This window comes from Vespula pensylvanica, chromosome 2, assembly GCF_014466175.1.
Source record: "Vespula pensylvanica isolate Volc-1 chromosome 2, ASM1446617v1, whole genome shotgun sequence".
Taxonomy (NCBI): domain Eukaryota; kingdom Metazoa; phylum Arthropoda; class Insecta; order Hymenoptera; family Vespidae; genus Vespula; species Vespula pensylvanica.
In genome coordinates this window covers 12,255,803-12,278,809 of record NC_057686.1, presented here as the reverse complement: position 1 = coordinate 12,278,809, position 23,007 = coordinate 12,255,803, and the positions used below count along the sequence as shown (strand labels likewise).

Here is a 23,007-nt window from a genome sequence, read left to right as displayed (position 1 = left end):
GTTAAACTTAAAATAATGAAAAATGATAATTAAAGAATATTGTTATTTATCTTTGTAATTAAAGTTATCATTATAAAATTATAAATAGGGACAAAGAATTACGAAATTTTGGGCGGAAAATATTTTTATATATTTCGAATCTTTTAATTTATATTTGCCTTATATACATATATGTTAAACATTACATTAACTAGACTCCTAAGGCTAGAAATAATGTAATTTTACACAGTATTTAATAAAATACTGATTTGATTTTGTTCCTGACCGTAGCTAATACTTGGAATGCAATATAGAATTATTTTACATTAAACGAAACAGTTGTAATATAATATATTTTTAGCTTGTCTTTCTAAAACTTATGACAGTAATAGAGATAAATTTGCACCCTTAACAATGATTTCAAGAATTAACTAAATAAGTTTTGTTGAGATGTATCATTTTCAAATGCGCTCCAAGCATTATTTAGTTCCATAAATATTAATTTTGCTATGTTTTCATTTGCAGTTCCTGTTTGCTGCAATACAACAATAATAATTAATATAACCATTAGTCTATAGATAAAATAATCAATGAATAAAATTCGGAATAAACGATTAATGAATTAATTAATTGAATTAATTATATTAAAAATATATTATGTAATATAAATACCTTGTCAGGATGTACAGCCAGGCATGCTTTCCTATATGCCTTCTTAACATCAGCAGCAGTAACTAATTGATGCATTTCATAACGTTGCCATCTTTCTGCTTCAGGCCATAAAACCGTATGTAATGAACAAAGAAGAGCACGTAAATTTCCTTTTTTCCCTTCAGTCCATTCTGTAACTTTCAAGCGATCTGGATCCATTGTTTTAGCCGCTTCTACTTTGCGCATTTGATTTATCGTTTTTGGACTATCCTTTTCTGCTTTTCGGGAACTAAAAAAATTGTATCCTTGACTACCAAGTAAATCTTCAAACGCATCACCACTTGCTTTTGTTGATTTATTGCTGAATGCGTTGATATCATTGTTACTTGTATCATTAGTTGTATTAGACTTGTGCATATTAGGACTTGAATGAATGGGAGTACTAGCAGGAGCTGGGCTAGCTGATTGAGGCGTATTAGAATTTCTTGGTGTTCCATTCCAGCTAGATGTAAGACCTGCTCCTAATGACCCAGCAAGATTTGCAAATGGATCTTTATTTTGTGCTGCAAAATTTGGTACACTTGCATTCCGTGGGAAGTTCTCTTCGACATTTGGCACCTTTGATACATTTGATTTTGAATTTGTTAGACCTCCAAGAAAGTTACTTGAAGAGGTGTCACTCAAAGGATCAAACAATATTTCAGTTGTTTCTTTAGTTACAGATTGGTTCTGATCAAAAAGTAGATTACTCACATTAATATTACTTTTACTACTTTCAATTTTAACAGACTGATCATTTCCAAATAATAAGTCATTTTGTACAGGATCATTAATTGTAGACAGGGAGCTTTTCGTTGTTTCTTGTTGAGAAAACACACCAAATCCTCCCAAGAGATCATTTTCATTTTGACTAGAACTAGAGAATATATCAAATCCTGAATCCATAGCAGGAGTAAGATTAGGATTATTAATAGTATTGCTATCTGAAAGTCCTAGATTTAATAAGTCAGCTTCTTGAAGTATATCATCCTTTTTATCTTCTTTTTCTTGTATAGTATTTTGTATGGGAGATATTTCCTCTTGTACCATGTTATCAACTGATGTTTCAGGCACAGACTCTGGTGTATCATTATTTTCAGTCTAAAGTACACATAATATTTTTTAATATAAAAATTTATATATATTTATGTTATATTATAGTCTTTTTCAACCAAATTTAAATAATATCTTCTATGAAGTAAACATAAAATTAAAATAAACAAGTGTGTGTGTATGCATAGATCCAAAAATATATTACTGAAAAATTAAAATTAAAATATTCATAAAAATAAATGCTACTTTTAGAGTATATTATCAAAATTATAAAAGAACTCTAGAATATTCTACATATTTTTTATTTTTAAATTCCTTATTTTTGAAATTTCAAAAAAGAGGAACATACCTTTTCTATAGTAGTTCTGAAGTTTTCTAATGTTTCTTCCATCTCCAATGTTGACCCAAACAATGGATCAGGTACAAGTTTGGAACCTTCTTCTGCTTCCCATGGAGCTGGTACTCTAGATAACTTTGAATTGTTTTTACCAAACATAACATTTAAAATAATACGAAATTTTCCTCCAACTTCTGGTACTTCATCTAAGTCCTGTTTATCAAATATCAAAGCATTTTCATTCAAAGACACATAACCTGTATGAAAATGCATTGAAGCAATTTTAATTCCAATAACACGTCCAAGTTGTTGTCTCGCATGAAATAAAACAATTGTAACATCTCCACGAACTGTTGCGTCTCCTATTATTATGCATACTTTTCCTTCCATCATACCAAATAATCTCATTTCTTCATATATTTGTCGCTTAGTCGAAAAGACTTGTGCACCATTGCTATAAATCTCAATGTAAGGCCTACAGCCGTCTTTCGCTCTTGTAAATAATGGTACTGGCTGTATAATAAGAGAGCGAAGTATTAAAGGCTCCGTATGAGGAAAAGTACCATTGCTAAGAAAAGTCATATAATTAATACAGCGCAATTCTGATGGTTGCAAATGTGGGGGTAAACAACGTCTTGTTGTAAATAATGCTATTGCTTCTTCACTAGAAAATAAAGCTTTAGCATAAATTAGAAGAGCACATGCCACTGTAGCACTTGCATGATATCCATCCTGTAAATTAAAAATGTCTATATAACAAATCTGTAAAAATACGCGCGCATGTGTGTATGTGATGTGTGCACGCGCGCGTGTATGTATAGTAAACATTAAAAAAATATACTTACTGTACAATATAAAACTACAATACGATTAAAATCAGCATTCAAATATCTATATATATCTTGACAAATTTGGTATAATGCAGACAATAAAGGAGCAGTAGAGTCTGCAGATGCATAAGCAAATGAACAATCTATATGTCTCCCAGATAATCTAGCAACATTTGGTCGTCCACGAGATAAATTATATAACTGAATACGAGTTGGTAGTGGATGCCGCGATTGAAGGAAATTCCTTACATCTTCTACATGATTTGCCCTGTAGGCAGATTCTATACCATCAGCTGGATATGGCATTATTAATATTCGTGACGTTAAATAACTAGCATCTAGTTCAGTTCTTGCTATACTTTGTTGTACAGAATGCATCACTTTACTAGAAGTATCCTTTATATTACGTAAAAAACTACCTGCACCACCCTTTAATGAACTAAATAGGCCGACCGGTTGTGCTACAACTGCTGATTTAACTGTGGATTGTTGAATTGGAACAGGCCTAAGAGGTGGCATTGCTGTTGTAGAAGCTGGTTTTGGTGGTGATGTTTGTGTATTAGAAGGTGGTGTTGGTCTTGGAGGTGGAGGAGGTTTAATTGCAATTTCCACTTTTGGAGGTTCTCTAAGATCAAAATTATTTGATTCTGCAATTGCTGCAAGTCGGTCTAATAACATGGCTGCTGTAAGTCTTTGTGTTGGTGAAATATTTAAACATCCTTTTATTAATTCGTAAAGACATGCTAACCGAGGATTAGGAGGTAATGGTGGATACTTAGCATTGAGAATTGCTAACTTATTACCTGTAAATAAAATAAAATGAAAATTATGTTGAATCATTCCTTAATGATCATAAAAAAATAAAAAGAATTTTACCATCTGGAAAAGGATGTCGCAAAGTGACTAAAGAATAAAAAATACAACCAAGTGCCCAACAATCAACTGGTGGTCCTATAGGTTCATTGTTCCATGTATCCATCATCTCTGGGGCACGATACATAGGTGTTGTACATTTTGCCATTTGATCTTCCAAAGTAGCACGTTTTTGGGCATTCCATGATGGATTTGGTAAGATTTGATTAGTTGTAGTGCTTCCAAAGTCACATAATTTGATAAGACCATCAGATCCAATTAAAAAGTTCTCCAATTTGATATCACGATGTACAAATGGTTCAGGCTGTTGATTATGCATATGATGAACAGCTCTTGTTACTTGATAAGCAATTTTACATATTTGAGCAAGTGTTAATGAATTTGAAGCAATATTTCGAAGTATATCAGCAAGAGTCCCACCAGGACATAATTCTGTGACTAGTAAATATTCAACACTTTTACTACCTTCTCTTTCTAAACATTGTGCATGCAAATATTGAATAATATTAGGATGGCCTGACAATTTCTTTAATACATCTATTTCTTGTACAATAGATTTGTTGGTATCCTCGTCAGCTGCAATGAGTCTCTAATAACATAAAGCAAATATGTTGAATTCAAACAGTTACCTCTTATATTTTTTAATAAAAAATTCAAGAAAGATACCTTAAGTGCATATTCCTTTCCTGTTGAAACATCTTCTACTGCAAACACCAAAGCCCATCCACCTGTTGATACGACGTTTGCCACAAATTATCTAAATATCCATAATGATATATAATTTCATTACAACAACTATATGTATAGAAATATATTTTACTTGCTTTATGTCAAATATATATACCATATATGTATATATTCCTAAATATTTTATACATAAATTATTTAATATTTTTATCAATATAACTTATTATTAACAATAGTTTAATAATTCAAAATATTAAAATAGTTTAATAATCCAAACGTCTTTAAAATATATTTTTCAAATGATTACTTTTTTTTTGTAGAAATAATTAATAAACAAAACAACGATACAATATATACTGTATCTTTAAACTAAATATGTATTTTTTATTCTTTACAACCTTCAGATAGATATTTTATAGAAAGTATAGGATATAAAGGAAGTAAGATGAAAAACAATATAAATTAATTTATGCATATTAAAAAGTAAATAGTAATTCTTCGAATATTTATGTCTGCAAATATCAAATAATGCATAGACATTTACTTGATTAGATATGTCAAAACATATTTGACACATGCCAGGTGGTTAAGTGCTTGACAACATATAGAGAATGATAAATGATATTATTTTAAGATGACAATGAAAAAAAAAGTAATAAGAATTTTTAATGAATACAATTAAAAATCGTTGCATCTAGAATCATGATGAAATCAATGATAAATTATAAAAGTGAAAGCATGCAACAAACTTACCTTCGGCGATTAATCTGTTCACACGAAGTTTTACATTATTGATTTCCAAAATTTGCCCAACATATTCATTTGTATTTGTTCCTCCATTTAAGTATCCTATAGCAGATCGTATATAATCCGACATGTTTATTTAAAATTCTTGTTGAATTATCCAGAAAGTTTTCTTTTATTGTAATCGTGCGAATAACTGATGCCACCCAGCCATATTGGCTTCCCCACATCATCTACGTAGTGTACCGTACGCATGCTTACGAAAGTGAACGTCAGTAAAGCAGTTGGAATTTTGAATTATGTTTTGAATAAAACATTTGAAAATCCAAAAAATGAATCATTAATAAGTATAACTTATATATTTGTTCTATTTGAATTTATTTTAATATCTTTTTACATCTGACTAAATAATATTATCTTCAAAGAAATTCGATAATCGTTCGATAGATGGATTGGATTGCACGATTTCGAAGTAAGTTAACACAATAAAGTTTTATATATACATCTCAATACTACTTTTAATCGTCGCGTTAAAATTCTTTAAACATTATTACTATATTTTTAATGAAGTAATAAGCTATTTAATTATTTTTATAATTTTTAAAGATGCATGTATATTTATGCGCGTTACTTAATAATGTGAACATTTCCCATACAGGGTACATTGTAATTTGATGAATCATATATTCTAACAAAATTAAAATAATTTTGATTATAAATATATATCTACTCATGATGAATGTTAAGTAAAAATTTTTATTTTTTATTTGATTCATAATAGAAATCAAGAATAGAAGGTAGTACGTTGATATTTATCAGTTGATATCTATTCTCATGTGCTTTTCATGTGACCAGATACAGAATTAGGTTAGTTCATATTTTTACACTATTCAATTAGAAATTGAATTATATCCTATATCTATAAAAAATAAGAAAAATATTTATAGTTATAACTTCTTATTTACTTCTAAGATTTATATTAATCTCAATGTTAATACATTTTTAAATGTTTGCATATAACATTCATATGATTTAATTCTAGTAAAATTATATCTATTCACAGATTTATACTTCATTTGAACATTCTATATAAATTTCTTTATTTTTATAGTTAAATACTTTAAAAATTCTATAGTTAAATAAATATACAAAATAATTAAAAAATTAAATTATAAATTTATAAGTTCAGATTTTTATAAAGTAAGTTAAATCTTCGTAACATTAAAATTATTATTATTAATCCTTATTAATGATTCAGTATGTTTTACTTTAATGGACTTGAGAATACTATTTTGTAAATTATTTATAAATTTACATTCTTTATTTTGATATAATGTTAGTATATTTATAAATTTATTTTATATAGAATAGCATATTAACTATTTTTAGTTATTCAAGGTCAGATGTGTACAAACCTCTAAGAACATACTTAACTGGTCATTTTTACTTGCATTTGACTTGAATCTTATACCTTTTGTATCTAATTTTGATAATATTTTAATTTAAATATCATCATATCCATATCTATGTTTAATATTTGATATGAGTGAGTGATTGTTTATAAAATAAATGTTTATACACAGTCAAATTTTATAGGTAAGTTATTTTACCTATCAATTTTTAAAATAATTTAATAAATATTTTTTTATGAATTTACTTTATATATACATTAATATCAAAAGTTATAGACATTTTAATATAATTACAAAAAATATAGTTCTATATATCTTTTTTATATTATATTATATATATTATAAATACATATTATTCAACAAGAGTTCCCTGAAATAATTTTATATTTTTAATAGTAATTTTAATAATTTTATATATTTGAATCATTATTTTACAGAATGTCATTTCCAAATAAAGAAGATCGCTTGAACTGTTGGAGTCATAGAGATGAATATTGGAAGTGCTTAGATGAAGCAAAATCAGAAACAGATTGCAATGAATTTAGAAAAAAATATGAACAATTTTGTCCTTCTCAATGGGTAAGTCCTAATAGGTAATTAAGATATGTATTTCTTACTTTGTTTCATTATCTATAATAAGATCAATTACCATTGATCAGGTGAAACACTTTGATCGTAAAAGGGAATATCTAAAATTTAAAGAGCGTTTGGAGCTAGAAGGATATGTTCCAGAAGAAAAAAATCAAACATCTCTTTAATAAAACAATTATAACTTACAAATGAATGTATCTAAGAGTAATAAGCTTATTATTTATTTATTACAATTTTCTTAGTTCATATAAATAATAAATAGATACTTACAAAATGTGTATATTTTATTATATTAACCACTTGTTTTTAACTACTATTATACAGCATTTTTTTATTACTTATTTTTCACTGATAATGACTTTGAAAAGTGCTTTGGATTGCACACTCTTTCTGTTACTCTTCTTTTTTGTATCAGAACACATATTCTGCCAAATAATTTATTTTATGAAAATCTACAAAATTATATTATACAATTATATTTAATTGTATAATAAGCAATACTTCTGATAAAGAGTACTATTTTTCCTATATTACAGGAGATGTGACTAAGAAGGAAGAAAATATTTTTCAAATAAGTCAAATATACTAATACAATGTGTTGCTGAATCATCAATTTTTAATTTTCAAGAATAAAAAGATTATTCTGATAAATAAAATAATATGGTAATATTTATGTTCTCTTCAATTAACATATATAAGGATTATGCTATTAATTTTAAGGAATAAAATTATTAGCGAAATCTGCAAAGCATAATTCACATGTTAAAAAGGAACAGGAATTGTACAATACAATGGATCTCTCTCATCTACTTCAAGAATTACAGATATGCAAAGAGAATGTTGCTATTTATAAAGTTAGTATGTATATTATACTTCCTTAACAACTTCATGACATTCAATATCATTTTTTAGTAGCATTGTAATAAAATATCAAAATATTATTTTAATAAAAATATTTAATTTTTTATTTCAGAAATTAATAACATTTAATCTTTCATTCAAGCATTTATTAACTACAAAAAATAAAGAAGAATGGCAATTAATATTATTAAATATAATGGAAGTGTTGACTAGTAATCAAGATATGGGCAAAGAATGGATTTTATTAGCTTCTCATGCATTTTTCATATTACAATCAGCTCAATGTGATCCTGAATCATTGCAAAGATATTTAGCATATTTTTTAGAAATAGATTCCTCTGAATTATTTTTTATTAATAAGACATATAAAATAATTCATCTAGAATTGTTTAAGTTGGTCATTACACATGGTTACTTACAAGTTAATCAGAAAAAAATATATTCCAATAATGTATTGTGTATTATATTCAAAATTATTTATCCTCATTGTATACAATATACTCCTTACACATATTTTGCATATAAAATATTGAATACTTGGTTACATAGATCAATATACACAGATTTTTGGAATACGAATAGTTTATTAATAGAACAAAAATTGGAAATGATTATATTTTCAAACTGGTATAATTCGATTAATGATATTAATAAGCAGAATGCAACATATATTTTTAATATATATTTAAGAATAATGATAGAAAAATATAATGGGTTTTTGGAATATGTATTTAATTGTATTGACAGTTTGTCATGGCAAAATGAAACAAAATATATCATATTAGCAGAAGTTTGTAATATGCCAAAATGCAGAATTGAAATGATAACATCAGAACATTTTTTATTATGCTTGAGTACATCATTAACAAAAAATCATTTACGTTGTGTTGGTACAAAAGTTTATATGAATATTTTAAAGAGACTCACTGAAAAAGATTGGAAAAAGTCATTTGATACTGTTATAAAATATCTTGTTTATCAATGGGAAATAGAACCAAAGTAAGTATATAAAATACATGACATATTATTAGTTAATGGATAATTTCGTTTTAATTACTATTTACTTTGCATTGAAATTTAATTTATAATTTTTTTCAGCAAAAATCATAATGCACTTAAAGCACTTTGTAAATATTGGCTTGAACCAACCATAGCAAAGTATAAGAATATTCTATTATATCTATGGGAATTATGTAAAGATTTTGCAGCACCATTTTTTCATTCACACTTGCAAAGAATAGCTAATGAAATGTATGTTACTTTTCCTCAAGATATTGACCTTATTTTTTATATACATCACAAAGATGAAGTTATAAGATTAAATGGTTTTGCAATCTACTGTTATCAATCCAGTAAATTGCTTAATAATGATAAAACTGATCACTTTATTATAATAAAACAATTTTTGTGGTATAATGTAAATACCACATCAATATTCTTAAGAGATGGGATAACTAAATACTTTAAAATATTTTATACAAACATTTTAAAAAGTAGTGAAAATTTTGGTTATAATCAATATATCTGTAATATAGTAGATTGGTTACATGAATTCTTATTAGACTGTTTTGAACCTGGTTCTCGTTATCAACGTAAAATTCTTGGATTAAATTTGTACAAAGTTGTCCTTTCTATAACTCATACATATTTTTGTAAGCATCTTATTGAAAAAGAACATAATTCTCCTATTATGCTGCACAATAAATGCACAAAAGAAGATATAAAGTGCAAGTTCACAAATAAGAAATGTTTATTGGTCCTCTTAAAGCTACTACAAGATAGTGCACTTGATGTAAAGCAAACAGCAACTTACATTATTATCAATTATTTTAAGAAAGATGTTTTAACGAATATAGAAAAAAAAGTAAGAGCTTTGATTTATTATTTAATTATTTTTTAAAATATTGTAATAAAACATGATAATATTTTAATTTAAAAATGATATAATATCAGGTAATATTTGATATGGGATTAAAAAATTGTAATTCATCTAAATTCTATGAAGTGGAGAGTGGAGCAGCACTGATGAAGATTCTGTCAACTTGGGAGCCTTTTAATGCAGAATTTATTACTAATAAATGTGAAAAAAGTACTTTATGTAATAGTTATTATGAATTCTTTCTCTGTGAAGCACAAAAGCAATTACTACAGATGAAAGAAGATATATTAAAAGCTATTGTTCATAATGGATCTTTTTATGGTATCCTTACTGCTATGCTTAATTGTAACTTCGAAGATGGACTAGAAAACTATACACCTCCTTTAAATTTCATAAAAAATTTATTGGATTTCTTAGATGATGCTATAACTTTCTTTTTATCTATATTGTCATCAAAATCTACAACTACAAGTAAGATATTATTATCTCATATGTTATAATGAAATAAGATCATTCTAATTTGTATTGATATTTTCCAGAATATGCATCATCATTTGCAGAAATGGGATTAGCAATTAATGATACAATTAAAACTAGTGCAATAAATGATGATAATTATGATGATCTTATTCTATCACCTGCACATCAAGTTATTGTATCTTGTATTTGGCTATCTTTGAAGGTATATTATTTAAAAATTAAGTTATCCTTTTAAAATAAGTTTTAACTTAAACAATATAGTGAACTGATAGATTATATTTTTTATCAAGGTATCTTGTGAAATAGTTAATAATATTGGTAGTCGTATGTACTCTAATGAGACTACTTTACATGCAATTAAGCTAATTGCAATGGTACTAACGAAATGTAGACATAAAGGAGCAATTGAAGCTGCTGGAATAGCAATTGGCAACTTAGTAAGGTATTTCATTTATTATAATCTATTGTCATTTTTATGATATAACTGGTAATAATATTTATGGTATTTTAGATGTATATGCAAGAAAGATAGTTATGCTGAAACATTAAAAGTGTATGTAAAAAATTTATTAGAAGATAAAACTACGAATACTTTGAATATAACTCGACGCGGTGCCGGATTTACGTTAATGTTTCATAAAATTGTATCTAATGATAATCGTAAAGGAAGACCTCTTTTACATTTTGCTATACAAGAGTTACTGTATTCTTTAGAAAGCTGGTCTGAAATTCAATTCGAAAATATTGAATATAAATACGATCTTCCATTAGCAAGACATTTATATTTTTTACGTACATTGGTAGCAGACAAAAATTTACATGTACAATTAACACCATATATGGAGCGTATTTCTTTAGTATGTTTTCAATATTTACGATCAGAAATTTGGCAAATCAGGTAGACAATTACACATTATACGTTTTTCTCAAGGTCGTTAATATGATTAATATTATCAAATTATCAATACTTTCAATTTTTAGGAATGCTAGTCTTCAATTATTTGGCTCTATAATACCACGTTTGGTAGGACAAAGTCCTGGTGGAAAAGAATTAGATTTTGGAAATGGATATTCCGTTAATCACTTCATCACTCATTATCCAATCCTTACAAATCACATATTAAAACAACTTCAGATTTTTTCACAATTATCTGAAAATTCAAATACTATGTTACACGAATATTCAAATATCGTACATATTCTTATATTGCTTTCTAAGTTTTCAATTAGTGGTTGTGATTTCATTGATTATTTATCATATGATTTTGTACAAGAAATGAAAAGTTGCTTTTGTAAACTTCTGGCTAATCCTATTGAATATATTAGAGTACTTACTGGAAAAGCATATGCAGCTTTAACTGCATTTCCATGCATTAAATCAGAAATCGAAATATTGAAATTTAATATTTTTTTAATTAAAAATGTTAATAAGATACACGGGCATTTACTTGCTATAAAATATTTAAAAGAGAAATTTTTGGCTGAAGCAGAAAATATAAATTCATGTAAAACAATAGAGTCAATAATTATTAACCCTGATGAAAAATATATCAGTGAATATAGAATTCAAAATATTGTGAAGATCTGGAATAATAAGCTAAAGACTAAAAGCAATCAACAAGTATATTATACTTTAGAATGCATGCTCATAGAGTTGTTTAACTTGAAATTATCTCCATCAAATATTGAGTGTTTTGATAAAATTATATTAGATAGTTTATGCATATTACATGTGGAAAAAATAAAACCAAGTTTTTATCAATTTATAGATAATCTAACATATTTATATGCAGATTATATTAAATATACTGGTAATTTTAATTCGAAAATCATTGATAAAATTGTTCATTCTGAATATATAGACCAAACTATTAATTTTTTAACTCATTTGCATTGTTTCACTCCAATTCTTAAAATTATATTACATATTTTACTATCGATAATTGACAATGGTAATACATTAGTCATTAATGCAATGATAAAATTTATAATTACAACTTTTAAATGTTCATTATTAATTGATATTTATAAATTAAAATTAGAAGAAATAGTTCTGATTTTAATTCCAAAGCTTGATAAAAATAGTTTACATATTAACGTATTACACTTAAAAAATATATTAATAGCAATATTTTGCAAAGATGAAAAAGTCATATATAAAATATTATCAGCAATTTTTAACATGAGTCTTAGTGACAATGAATATATAAAAACTGAAGCATTAGAATGTCTTCAATTTCTTGTTCAACGTTTTTCAGAAGTAGAATCTAAAAATAAATTGATAATGATGCATTGTTGTCTTATATTACTGAAGAATGATACTTCTGATATATGTAGTTCAGTTAGTACAATTGTACAAAATCATATTATCTCTACTATATATGATAGTAAAAAAATATGTGAACATGATGAAATTATATACCAACAACTGCTGTTAGAAATAGAGTATTATACATCCTTATGTAATTCTATTTATCTAGATGATAACATAGAATTTATAAAACAGTTCATAGGTCTTGATAAACTTCATAACAAGCAGTCTTCATTAGTTGAAAATCCTTTCGATCATGAAGATAATACCTTTTATAAAGAAGAAACAAAGTTTATGAACATACTTTATTTTTATATGCAATCTAACAAAAAATATTATCATACACTAAAATACGAAAGTAATATTGAAAACTATATCGATATGTCAGACATCATTCAAAGTAAATATCAATTTTTAGAAAAAACCGGTTTTAATTTTAATTGTCTAAAAAATTTGTTAGCTCTTAGAGATAAAGAATACCTATTTAAAAAACAGGAAACTTTGATATATGAATTCAAGAATAAAAAATAATAATATAAAGTGTATGTATCTGTAAAGCATTATTTTTAAAAATTTAATAAAATTATATATTACTATTTTAAACTCTCGATAAAGTGATTTATCATTAAAAATAATCATTTTTACATATTGGTAAGATAGTTCGTATGTTTTATAGTTGGTACCATTGATGACGTAGAACAGGTCAGCTGTGGAACGAGTCTAACGTGGTAAAGTGTACTTCAATTTTTTCGATTTCTCTATATTATATTCAGACAATCCACCTGTTATTTTTATTATAACTAAATAACATTTAGGTGTTACTTATACTTTTATAAAAAATGTACTTTCATGATGTTAATTATTATATATTAAAAGTTGATTTATGCAGTATCATATATTTTAAAAATGATGAAAAGCAAAATTTTTATATAGCATGTAATTAAATTAAAATTTCTTCTGTTGTACAAAATAAATTATATATATAATTTTATTTACTAAACTTAATATGTATCAAATTATCAATATAAACGTTACAGTAAGTTTAATAAGTCTTTATATATATGAATAGGTTTGTGTAATGGAACTAGAACGTCCTGACCGATTAAGTCAGTGTACATGGAGGTCAAATGCAACAAATACACCACATACAATAAGAAAAGAGTATGTACATACTTTTTTATTTATAAAAGTTATAAAAATTCATTAAAAATTTTATATATAGAAATTATAATTTTACAAATGTTATAAATTTTTAGATTTCCAAATCGAGATGATGTATTACCTAACATTTTGGAAGCTATTGGTCAAACTCCTATGGTACGTTTAAATAACATTCCTCAATTATATGGATTAGAATGTGAAATATGTAAGTATTCAAATTTTACAAACAAAAACTATTAATATTGGAAGTAATATAGAATATTTAATTATTACATTTTAGTTGCAAAATGTGAATTTATGAATCCTGGTGGTTCTGTAAAAGATAGAATTGCTCATAGAATGATTCAAGATGCAGAAGAAAAAGGAATATTAAAGCCAGGTTCTACTATAATTGAACCAACTAGTGGTAACACAGGGATTGGTCTAGCAATGGCTGCAGCTGTTAAAGGATATAGATGTGTTATTGTTATGCCAGAAAAGATGTCCAATGAAAAAGTGCTTACTCTACGTGCACTTGGAGCTGAAATAATTAGAACGCCAACAGAAGCAGCTTGGAATAGTCCTGAAAGCCATATTAGTATTTCTCAAAAACTACAAAAAGAAATTCCTAATAGTGTTATTCTTGATCAAGTAAGTTTAACATTTTTTCTAATTGATGATATATTTTTGCCATCTATGTATGTGTGTGTATGTAAAAAGTTACTATATTTATAGCATAAATAAGTATATTATTCATATATAGTACACAAATAGTGGGAATCCATTGGCTCATTATGACCAAACAGCAATGGAAATTTGGAAACAGTGTGATGGAAAGTTAGATTATGTCGTAATTGGTGCTGGTACAGGAGGAACTGTTAGTGGCATTGGACGTAAATTGAAAGAACTACATCCTGAAATAACAATCATTGCAGTTGATCCTATTGGCAGTATTCTTGCATTTCCATCTGAGTTAAATGAGCATGATGTTAGTTTTTATGAAGTAGAGGGAATTGGGTATGTTATTTATAAAATTCATTATAAATTCTGTTCACTAATACTTGCAAGTTCTATACACTGTTTTATTAAAATTATTTTTTTAAGATATGATTTTCTACCTACTGTGCTGGATCGTAATGTAGTAGATAAATGGGTAAAAGTTAATGATTGTGAATCACTGAATGCAGCACGCATGCTTATCAAACAAGAAGGATTATTATGTGGAGGTAGTAGTGGTGCTGCTTTATCTGCAGTTCTAAAAATTGCAAAAGATATTCCTGCAAAAAAACGTGTTGTTGTTATTCTACCTGATGGAATACGAAATTATATGACTAAATTTGTATGTGATAACTGGATGGAAATTAGAGGCTTTTTGGTAATGCATAAAAAATATATTTATAAGATATAAATGAGAATATTTTATGCAAGATAGAATTTTAAATATATAATATTTTATAAAGGTTGCTAAGTTTCACTGTTATATTATAATGTATCATAAATACATCAACTTCAAATCTGTTAACTAAAAAAATTTTATTGTATATTGCAGGATATACCATCAGTAGATGAGTCAAATAAATGGTGGTGCAATTACACAGTTTCAACTTTATCCATAACTAAACCTCCTGTATTATCCAAAACAACAACATGTCAAGAAGCTATTCATATTCTTAAAACTACAAATTCAGATCAAGTTGTAGTTATTGATAATGAGGAAAAGGTTAAAGGTGTTCTTACAATGCAAATACTTATGAGTAAGCTAATATTTGGTGGAATTAAACAGACAGATTGTGTAGAAAATATTATGATAAAACATTTCGTAAAGGTTTTATCTACAACAACTCTTATAAAACTTTCATTAATTCTCGAACATGAAACTTATGTAGTTGTTGTAGATCATATAAATAATGATGCTTTAATTGGAATTATAAGTCCTTCTGATATTGTTAATTTTATTTCTAACAAAGACAATGTTTTACAAACTAATGGATCCACATAAGTTTTTGTATATCACTGTTTTTATAATTTTATATTAATAAATAAATGAAACAATATATAATTGTAAACATATGTAATTCATATTAACGAATATTATAGTGCAATAAGAATTAAATGTCAGTAATACATCAATGCTTGAAAATTAATTATTCCATTACGTTTACAAAGTTGCAAAAGCCTAAATATTTGTAAGTGCCAATAAATTTATAATGTTACATAATACTTATATATTTATTTTATTTCTTGTACATGTTAAGTTTCAATTGTTTATATCATTTATAATTTATAGAAAATTTTAGATATAATTGACATGTTCTTCATGTTAATTATAAAATTCATATTCATTACTAGAATATTATATATCTTTCAGACTTTGTATCAATAATATAGTGATAAATCATATGAAATGCATGTTAATGCTTATATATTATGCATATACATATTAAATTCTTTGTACTTGAACATGGAATTTACAACTTGGTAAAGCTGATGTTTCCGCTGTTACAGTACTTACAATACCAAGATTTGCTAAACTACCTCGTAATAAGCCACATGTAAATGCTAATAACCGTGGACTTTCTGGAAGATATTGTTTAGTATTACTAGTACCAACTTTATCTAGTAAACGAAATGAATTATCTTGTAATACATATACTCCATGGTGATTTGTTCTAAGATTATCAATTTGCTTATGATATAAGCTGCACCAAAAATCTGTACATATAAATTTAATCATATCTAATTCATCTTTAAAACGACTCCATTCTCTTGTCAATCGTTCAATGATTTTATATCCAACACTAAATCCCATCCACTCTAATCGAGATAGATCCTCCTTACCTTCCTGTTTAAAAAGATTATTTACTGTTCAATTCATTTTGGTATTTAATAACTTATTATGCTAATTATGTTTTAAATATATATTCTTCAAATATATAACTTTTCTTACCTTTGTATCTAATGATAAACTTAAAACATAATTAACTATTTCAGCATGTAGATATTCAAACAAACATTCATCAGCTTCTCCTGTTGATCCAGAAATTGTTTTGGTATCTATAACTTGTTGTTTCATATTTATGCGTATTTAATTGTCATAATGTCAATAACCTATAACATGTCACTTGCAATATCCCTTTAAATAAACCTCATCAATGACACAATATATAATTTTTTACACACACACACACATACATATATATATATATATGTATATATAAGTATACTCACTTTATATAAATCTCATAACTGTCAACCTCAAATTTTAATACAACTTCCAATATACTATTCAGATTATCTTATGTTAATGAAAACGACAGAACATTAGATTAAATCAACGATTTTCTATTTTGAGAGCGCCATCTAGTTAAGTAAAACCTTATAACATATGAGTTTGTACACGCACTCACAATTATATGAGCAATTATATTTGTCAAACAAACATTTAATATTGCACATGACACAAAATTCGTATCTTCACTTAAAAGTAAAAGAATGGTTTAAATTTTTATATTAATATAAAACATGAATTTTCTTCTACTCGATAGGAAAATATTTAAATGCGTAAAGATAAAAATGAAAAATAAATATCGATACGAATAAATCGATAAAGATTGATGATGAAATATATTGATTCTAATAATAGAATTGGCATTATAAATCTCTTTGCTATATTAATAATATTTATTGTATCTCATATAACTCGGTGACCGAATTTTATAACAAATGATTTTTTATATATGTTGGTAAGTTTACAGATGCAATCAAATTTTTGATTGATATTAATTAAAATCTATGTTCATAAAAATGATAAATTTTATATTATGGTGTAAATATATCTTATCTAATAAATTGAAAGTAACAGAAACTGATAGTTGGTTTATTATTTATTATATATACAGATAATTGCTATATATAATTTACAGATATATTCTAAAAGATGGAACTAATATGTGCAGTGCAAAATTATGACTGGGGTAAATATGGTACAAACAGTATTGTTGCAACATTAATTAAAACAGCAAATCCTAAGTTTATAATAAATGAAGAAAAACCATATGCAGAACTATGGATGGGTACACATCCTAATGGTCCTTCATATCTAAAGGAAAAAGACATTTCTTTAGAAGCATATATACAAAAAAATACAAACGTATTAGGCATTGATGTACAACAACAATTTGGATCATCTTTACCTTTTTTGTTTAAAGTTTTATCTATAAGGAAAGCATTATCAATTCAAGCACATCCAGATAAGGTAAATCTATTTATATTTATGTTTAGAAATTATTATTTAATTTTTATATATTAATTACAGAAAAAGGCAGAACAATTACATTTGCAGCATCCTGAAATTTATAAAGATTCCAATCACAAACCTGAATTAGCAATAGCATTAACAGAATTTGAAGCTCTTTGTGGTTTTCGTCCAATTGAAGAAATAAAAGAATATTTCAAATTACTACCTGAACTACGAGCAGTAATTGGTGAAGATTTAGTTCATGAATGTATGATAATAAATGACCCTGAAAATATAGTGCCTTTTAAAGCATGTTTTCACAGTCTTATGACATGTGATCACAATTTAGTAATGTTACAACTTGAACATTTGCTTGAAAGATTGTCATATTTGGGTAAACTTAAATAATAAAATCATATTTGTAATTATATAATGCATTCAGGAAATTAATAAACTTTATTAATTGTGCAATGTTTATAGATAAATCATCTCAAGAAACATTGAACGGTGATTTGTTGCAAAGACTTCATTTAGATTACCCTGGAGATGTTGGATGTTTTGGTATATATATATTTAATTATATCACTTTGCAACCAGGCGAGGCTTTGTATCTTGCTCCAAATGAACCACATGCATATATATATGGTGGTTCGTATTAATAATTTATATATGTACAAATTCGAATATATATCTTTTAAAATAATTTCAATTTTATAGATTGTATAGAATGTATGGCATGCTCAGATAATGTAGTACGTGCTGGATTAACACCAAAGTTGAAAGATGTAGAAACATTAACAGAAATATTAACATATAAATGTGAGTCATTGTTTGCTAAAAAATTTTATGGGTACTTTGAAGATAATTATACAGAGATATTTCAACCTCCAGTACCAGATTTTGCAGTAGCCAAAATTTTAGTAAGCTTTTTTGCTAAACAATTAAATATTACATCGTATATAGAAATACTTATTATTACGAATTTATTTTTAGATTCCATCTGATGAAGTGACATATGAATTGATTCCAAGAAGAACAGCTAGTATATTAATTATCATAAATGGTAGAGCAGAAACTCATACATCACAAATTCTTCAGAAAGGATCTATTTTATTTATTCATGCAAATGAAAAAATTATGTTGAAAATTCTAAAAGAACATTGCTCATTACTAATGTTTCAAGCATTTGCAAATGTATAAACAAAAGTAAAAAACCAATTTATATTCATAGGGTATCTTAGTATTATGTGCCTTTTAAAATAATAATTCACTCAATTGTATACCTTGTAAGCATTAAGCAAAAAATTATGTATTTCTCTATTGATTTTAAAGTGGTATTATTCTTATTACAGACATTAGCAAAAATTATATTTAATTTACAGTCTATGACATAATTAATGTATAATATATGTACAAAATATATAATAAGAAAGTATAAATGTAATATGCTGATTTTAATATGGCTTCGTATTATGATAATGAACATAATGTTTTCCATCGTGACGATCATATCTATCACCTCTTTCAAGACTTCTACGGTCCCAATTATGATTACGGCTTCCATGTCCTTGATTTTGTTGACCCCAATCATATGGTTGTTTACGTGGTTTATTGTACCACGGATCTACAATTGGTGGTTTTTTTGGTATTGCTCTTTTAATTTTCATAAATTCAATATCGTTTTCAGTAAAACGATCTTTAAATTCAATTTCACATTCTTCTAAAAATCTTTTTTGTTCTTCTGTCATATTATTTTCCATCATTGAGTTGTAGAAATATGTTAATAGTCACAAATGATACTAAATATAGATAAAACTATTTTTATCTTTTATAAAACATTTGCATAAGCTATAAATAAAAATTCTTCCACTTGCTGTAAATTCATAATACTTAATCAGATATCTAAAGTATTTTTTAAATAAAATTATATTTTGTAAACTTAAAATTGTATTTTTGAAAAACTCACATACAAGATAGTTACTTGAATGTCCAGTTAATATTCGTGTTTCAATTTTATTATAATATATTAACTTCGAATGAAAAATCAGACTTGCATAAACGAATGTTAGTATTATCGTGTTTAACCTGTTTATATTGATTATATCGAATACAATATATTTATTTTATATTATTTTATGTTAATACCTCTAGCTCAACAAACCATAATTTTGAATATTAAAACTGTTTATTCGATAAACATATATCACTTAAATGAATATTATTTATATTATTCAACAAGATCATATTAGAACGATATGCATGCACTCTATATTTGCTCCAAAATTCTCGCTTAATAAGTACCTTCTAACAAAGATGCGCAGAAATACTTGCGCAAAACTACGATTATTAACATTTATATTGATACATCTATGAATATTATGTATATACTATCGACTAATAAAAATTTATCTTTATTTTAATTTTTTACTAATATATACATAAAACACTGTCATGCAAAATATTTAAAATATGAAATATTTTCATTGTACGTATGCACACTTTGTGCACGTATTGAATCAGTGCGACTGTCACGTAATAAAACGTCAGAATAATGTGTACTATACGTGTAGTAAGTGTAGATTATATATATACATCATGCTTAAAAAATAAATTTTCTTTAGAATGAACGATAATTACGAACAATTGACTGTCAAAGATGTAACTAGTTATGTTGCATCCTTAACAATAATATTTGGTGGTATCATACCATATATACCACAGTATAGAGAAATCAAAAGAAAAAGAGATGCAGAAGGATTTTCTTTATACGTTTGTTTGACATTATTGATTGCAAACACTCTTCGCATTTTATTTTGGTTAGTTTCAAGTAATTATTTAATTTCTTTTATCTTTTTTACGAATCTCATCTTTCTTGCAGGTTTGGTAAGCATTATGAAACACCTCTTTTAATTCAAAGTATTATAATGATCATTACAATGTTTACTATGATCAAACTTTCTGTCAATGTACATAATAGAAGTCAAATAATTAAGATAAAAGAACGAGTATTTACAGGTATACTATTTTTATAATAAATCTAGAAATAGAAAAACTAAATTAATTCTTATTTTTATAAAAATGATTCATTTGGATAGATTTGGAAACAAAGTTTTTTTGGAAATGGACAGATTTCCAATCTTACTTGGATTTTATGCTGCTGTTTGCTATCATAGGTGGAATATTAATGTATTGGTTTATAGATATACCCATATTTGTAGAAACTGTAGGTTTCCTTGCAGTATTAATAGAGGCAATGCTTGGAATACCACAATTTTTACGTAATTTTTATAATAAATCTACAAGTGGAATGAGGTAAAGAAATAAATACATTCTTAATATGTAACTATAATAAATTTAAAGTAATTTGCTTTATAATTTTAGTATAACAATGGTTAGCATGTGGACATTAGGAGATCTCTTTAAGACTTTTTATTTTGTATTACGAGAAGCTCCAATTCAATTTGAGGTATGTGGTGCTCTTCAAATTATAATAGATATTGCAATACTGACACAAGTATATATTTATCAAAAGAATACATCAATGCATCCTCAAGTTATTACACGAGCTGATTAGTTAATTAGAAATATATTATTAATTATGTTGATTTTTAAAAACAATTTACCATAATGAAACAAACTATTTTTGTAAGTTTCTATCAAATTATCTTGTATAAACACATTCTGTAAATATGAAAATTAATATTACAAGGTCCAAAAAACATAGTTGTGTGTGAACTTTTGACAATCATTTTAATATTGACTTATTTAATAGTATTATGTACTCATTAATCTTTTTGAATAACAAATTTGTATAAATTTATAATTATTATTATTTAATTAAAATTGTGTATATACATAAGAATATCAAGAACTCAATATATTAAGATATTATATCAATATATCAAGAATTTGTAGTTAAGAAATAAAATAGTGAATCAGATTTTTCATCAATAGAAAGAAATGAAGATTTTTGAAGAAGTATTAATATATTATTATATTTTATATTAAATTTAAGTACTAATTAATGAAATATAATTTTTTTTAATATATTAAAAATATATTAAAGATAAGAAGATATTATAATTTTGAAAGTAATGAGAAAATTAAGTTTTGTAACTATGCTTTACTAAGAAATACATTAGTAATTTTGTATATTTATGTACAAATGTGTCCAACTTGTTTTTGTTTTTGTAAATTTTATATATTTTTATGAGTAGGAACTTTAAATGATTTTAATTAACTTTAAAACCATTAAATGGTTTACAAAAATTATTTTGATAAATTTATAATGTAAAATAATTCTGTAGAATATTCAGGATGTATTATTAAAAATAGATAAATAAAAATGCAATATTTTTTGTAAATATTATATAAATAAGTACTTATGTCATATTACATTTTAATGAACAATGAATCTTTTTTAAAATTTTGTACTTTTTAAAACTGATATATTACAAGAAAACCGATACATGTAATTTTTTAATTACATTTGCATTATTAATACTTTACACAATGTCAAATTTAATAAAGTTATTAGATACAATTCCTTAACTTAAATGTAATATTACAATATTTTTTAAGTCATTATATATATATATATATATATATATATATATATATATATATATAATGTCGCGCATTTAGATCCATATGCAGAATAATTACGCAACTAATATATATTCCTTTTTTGAATGAAAATAAAAAAAGTGATAGAAAATTAAGTTATAGAGTATAAAAATGATTATTTTTCTATGAATTTATTTTTTTCGTAAAATCAATCATATAGTTAGTTAAACAAAAGTGTATTTGCACTTCTTGATACATTGCTATACTTATAAAAAAAGTAATCTTATAGAAAAATAAGTATTGTTATAATCTTCCACTTTATTCTGTATCATTTTTT

The 23,007-nt window shown here is 25.5% G+C and overlaps 7 protein-coding genes and 1 long non-coding RNA gene across 17 annotated transcripts; 5 read left to right on the top strand and 3 right to left on the bottom strand.

The window, feature by feature from the left end:
* Positions 1-106: 106 nt before the first annotated feature.
* On the bottom strand, positions 107-5,340 carry LOC122627283 (cyclin-G-associated kinase). The gene is made up of 7 exons (XM_043808330.1): positions 5,203-5,340; positions 4,429-4,490; positions 3,766-4,351; positions 2,905-3,692; positions 2,072-2,791; positions 652-1,770; positions 107-514 (listed from the first exon to the last, which is right to left on the bottom strand). Exons 1-7 carry the CDS (start codon positions 5,324-5,326, stop codon positions 407-409), a joined length of 3,507 nt encoding a protein of 1,168 aa, XP_043664265.1. The 5' UTR covers positions 5,327-5,340; the 3' UTR covers positions 107-406.
* A 189-nt stretch (positions 5,341-5,529) lies between these two features.
* On the top strand, positions 5,530-13,457 carry LOC122627282. The gene is made up of 10 exons (XM_043808329.1): positions 5,530-5,665; positions 7,733-8,050; positions 8,170-9,056; positions 9,156-9,921; positions 10,011-10,407; positions 10,476-10,618; positions 10,707-10,858; positions 10,928-11,314; positions 11,398-13,260; positions 13,401-13,457. The coding sequence occupies exons 2-9, from the start codon at positions 7,988-7,990 to the stop codon at positions 13,256-13,258; spliced, it is 4,656 nt and encodes a 1,551-aa protein (XP_043664264.1). The 5' UTR covers positions 5,530-5,665; positions 7,733-7,987; the 3' UTR covers positions 13,259-13,260; positions 13,401-13,457.
* LOC122627288 (cytochrome c oxidase assembly factor 6 homolog) lies at positions 5,756-7,470 on the top strand. 4 transcript variants are annotated; one of them, XM_043808344.1, is made up of 5 exons: positions 5,757-5,852; positions 5,975-6,060; positions 6,592-6,789; positions 7,043-7,184; positions 7,265-7,470. In XM_043808344.1, exons 4-5 carry the CDS (start codon positions 7,044-7,046, stop codon positions 7,361-7,363), a joined length of 240 nt encoding a protein of 79 aa, XP_043664279.1. In that variant the 5' UTR covers positions 5,757-5,852; positions 5,975-6,060; positions 6,592-6,789; position 7,043; the 3' UTR covers positions 7,364-7,470. The 4 variants fall into 4 exon arrangements, with proteins under 4 accessions (XP_043664280.1, XP_043664279.1, XP_043664277.1 ...); XM_043808345.1 differs by lacking the exon at positions 6,592-6,789 and having other exon boundaries at positions 5,756-5,852; XM_043808343.1 differs by having other exon boundaries at positions 5,790-6,060; positions 6,583-6,789.
* Positions 13,011-16,091, top strand: LOC122627284 (cystathionine beta-synthase). Of its 3 annotated transcripts, XM_043808331.1 has the most exons (8): positions 13,011-13,127; positions 13,404-13,455; positions 13,797-13,888; positions 13,984-14,093; positions 14,169-14,518; positions 14,631-14,884; positions 14,972-15,242; positions 15,417-16,091. In XM_043808331.1, exons 3-8 carry the CDS (start codon positions 13,806-13,808, stop codon positions 15,864-15,866), a joined length of 1,518 nt encoding a protein of 505 aa, XP_043664266.1. In that variant the 5' UTR covers positions 13,011-13,127; positions 13,404-13,455; positions 13,797-13,805; the 3' UTR covers positions 15,867-16,091. The 3 variants fall into 3 exon arrangements, with proteins under 3 accessions (XP_043664266.1, XP_043664267.1, XP_043664268.1); XM_043808332.1 differs by lacking the exons at positions 13,011-13,127; positions 13,404-13,455 and adding an exon at positions 13,478-13,663; XM_043808333.1 differs by lacking the exons at positions 13,011-13,127; positions 13,404-13,455 and having other exon boundaries at positions 13,816-13,888; positions 13,984-14,044.
* LOC122627287 (trafficking protein particle complex subunit 6b) lies at positions 15,416-17,239 on the bottom strand. Of its 4 annotated transcripts, none has more exons than XM_043808338.1 (3): positions 17,096-17,239; positions 16,815-17,000; positions 15,416-16,709 (listed from the first exon to the last, which is right to left on the bottom strand). In XM_043808338.1, exons 2-3 carry the CDS (start codon positions 16,938-16,940, stop codon positions 16,308-16,310), a joined length of 528 nt encoding a protein of 175 aa, XP_043664273.1. In that variant the 5' UTR covers positions 16,941-17,000; positions 17,096-17,239; the 3' UTR covers positions 15,416-16,307. The 4 variants fall into 4 exon arrangements, with proteins under 4 accessions (XP_043664273.1, XP_043664275.1, XP_043664274.1 ...); XM_043808340.1 differs by having other exon boundaries at positions 16,815-16,975; positions 17,096-17,230; XM_043808339.1 differs by having other exon boundaries at positions 16,815-17,012; positions 17,096-17,219.
* A 9-nt stretch (positions 17,240-17,248) lies between these two features.
* Positions 17,249-19,548, top strand: LOC122627285 (mannose-6-phosphate isomerase). Its single transcript, XM_043808335.1, has 6 exons — positions 17,249-17,610; positions 17,791-18,122; positions 18,183-18,498; positions 18,585-18,752; positions 18,822-19,024; positions 19,098-19,548. The coding sequence occupies exons 2-6, from the start codon at positions 17,805-17,807 to the stop codon at positions 19,302-19,304; spliced, it is 1,212 nt and encodes a 403-aa protein (XP_043664270.1). The 5' UTR covers positions 17,249-17,610; positions 17,791-17,804; the 3' UTR covers positions 19,305-19,548.
* Positions 19,549-19,840: 292 nt separating this feature from the next.
* LOC122627290 lies at positions 19,841-20,415 on the bottom strand. Its single transcript, XR_006326827.1, has 2 exons — positions 20,071-20,415; positions 19,841-20,006 (listed from the first exon to the last, which is right to left on the bottom strand). It is a non-coding gene; the product is annotated as an uncharacterized LOC122627290 (long non-coding RNA).
* A 68-nt stretch (positions 20,416-20,483) lies between these two features.
* LOC122627286 (solute carrier family 66 member 2) lies at positions 20,484-21,926 on the top strand. Of its 2 annotated transcripts, XM_043808336.1 has the most exons (5): positions 20,484-20,646; positions 20,726-20,920; positions 20,983-21,119; positions 21,200-21,416; positions 21,465-21,926. In XM_043808336.1, the coding sequence occupies exons 2-5, from the start codon at positions 20,727-20,729 to the stop codon at positions 21,676-21,678; spliced, it is 762 nt and encodes a 253-aa protein (XP_043664271.1). In that variant the 5' UTR covers positions 20,484-20,646; position 20,726; the 3' UTR covers positions 21,679-21,926. The 2 variants fall into 2 exon arrangements, with proteins under 2 accessions (XP_043664271.1, XP_043664272.1); XM_043808337.1 differs by having other exon boundaries at positions 20,485-20,920; positions 21,486-21,924.
* Positions 21,927-23,007: the final 1,081 nt, after the last annotated feature.

Coding starts and splice junctions, on each gene's coding strand:
- LOC122627287 (XM_043808338.1), bottom strand. CDS start 16,940: ATGAAACAACAAGTTATAGATACCAAAACAATTTCTGGATCAACAGGA. Junction 16,710..16,814: donor GTTTATCATTAGATACAAAG/GTAAGAAAAGTT, acceptor CTTTTTAAACAG/GAAGGTAAGGAGGATCTATC.
- LOC122627288 (XM_043808345.1), top strand. CDS start 7,044: ATGTCATTTCCAAATAAAGAAGATCGCTTGAACTGTTGGAGTCATAGA. Junction 7,185..7,264: donor AATTTTGTCCTTCTCAATGG/GTAAGTCCTAAT, acceptor ACCATTGATCAG/GTGAAACACTTTGATCGTAA.
- LOC122627284 (XM_043808331.1), top strand. CDS start 13,806: ATGGAACTAGAACGTCCTGACCGATTAAGTCAGTGTACATGGAGGTCA. Junction 14,094..14,168: donor TGGATTAGAATGTGAAATAT/GTAAGTATTCAA, acceptor ATTACATTTTAG/TTGCAAAATGTGAATTTATG. Junction 14,519..14,630: donor ATAGTGTTATTCTTGATCAA/GTAAGTTTAACA, acceptor ATTCATATATAG/TACACAAATAGTGGGAATCC.
- LOC122627282 (XM_043808329.1), top strand. CDS start 7,988: ATGGATCTCTCTCATCTACTTCAAGAATTACAGATATGCAAAGAGAAT. Junction 8,051..8,169: donor AGAATGTTGCTATTTATAAA/GTTAGTATGTAT, acceptor TTTTTATTTCAG/AAATTAATAACATTTAATCT. Junction 10,859..10,927: donor GCAATTGGCAACTTAGTAAG/GTATTTCATTTA, acceptor ATGGTATTTTAG/ATGTATATGCAAGAAAGATA.
- LOC122627286 (XM_043808336.1), top strand. CDS start 20,727: ATGAACGATAATTACGAACAATTGACTGTCAAAGATGTAACTAGTTAT. Junction 20,921..20,982: donor ACTCTTCGCATTTTATTTTG/GTTAGTTTCAAG, acceptor TCTTTCTTGCAG/GTTTGGTAAGCATTATGAAA. Junction 21,417..21,464: donor AAATCTACAAGTGGAATGAG/GTAAAGAAATAA, acceptor ATAAATTTAAAG/TAATTTGCTTTATAATTTTA.
- LOC122627285 (XM_043808335.1), top strand. CDS start 17,805: ATGGAACTAATATGTGCAGTGCAAAATTATGACTGGGGTAAATATGGT. Junction 18,499..18,584: donor TGAAAGATTGTCATATTTGG/GTAAACTTAAAT, acceptor CAATGTTTATAG/ATAAATCATCTCAAGAAACA. Junction 19,025..19,097: donor TTGCAGTAGCCAAAATTTTA/GTAAGCTTTTTT, acceptor ATTTATTTTTAG/ATTCCATCTGATGAAGTGAC.
- LOC122627283 (XM_043808330.1), bottom strand. CDS start 5,326: ATGTCGGATTATATACGATCTGCTATAGGATACTTAAATGGAGGAACA. Junction 4,352..4,428: donor GAAAGGAATATGCACTTAAG/GTATCTTTCTTG, acceptor TTATGTTATTAG/AGACTCATTGCAGCTGACGA. Junction 2,792..2,904: donor TTGTAGTTTTATATTGTACA/GTAAGTATATTT, acceptor TTTAATTTACAG/GATGGATATCATGCAAGTGC.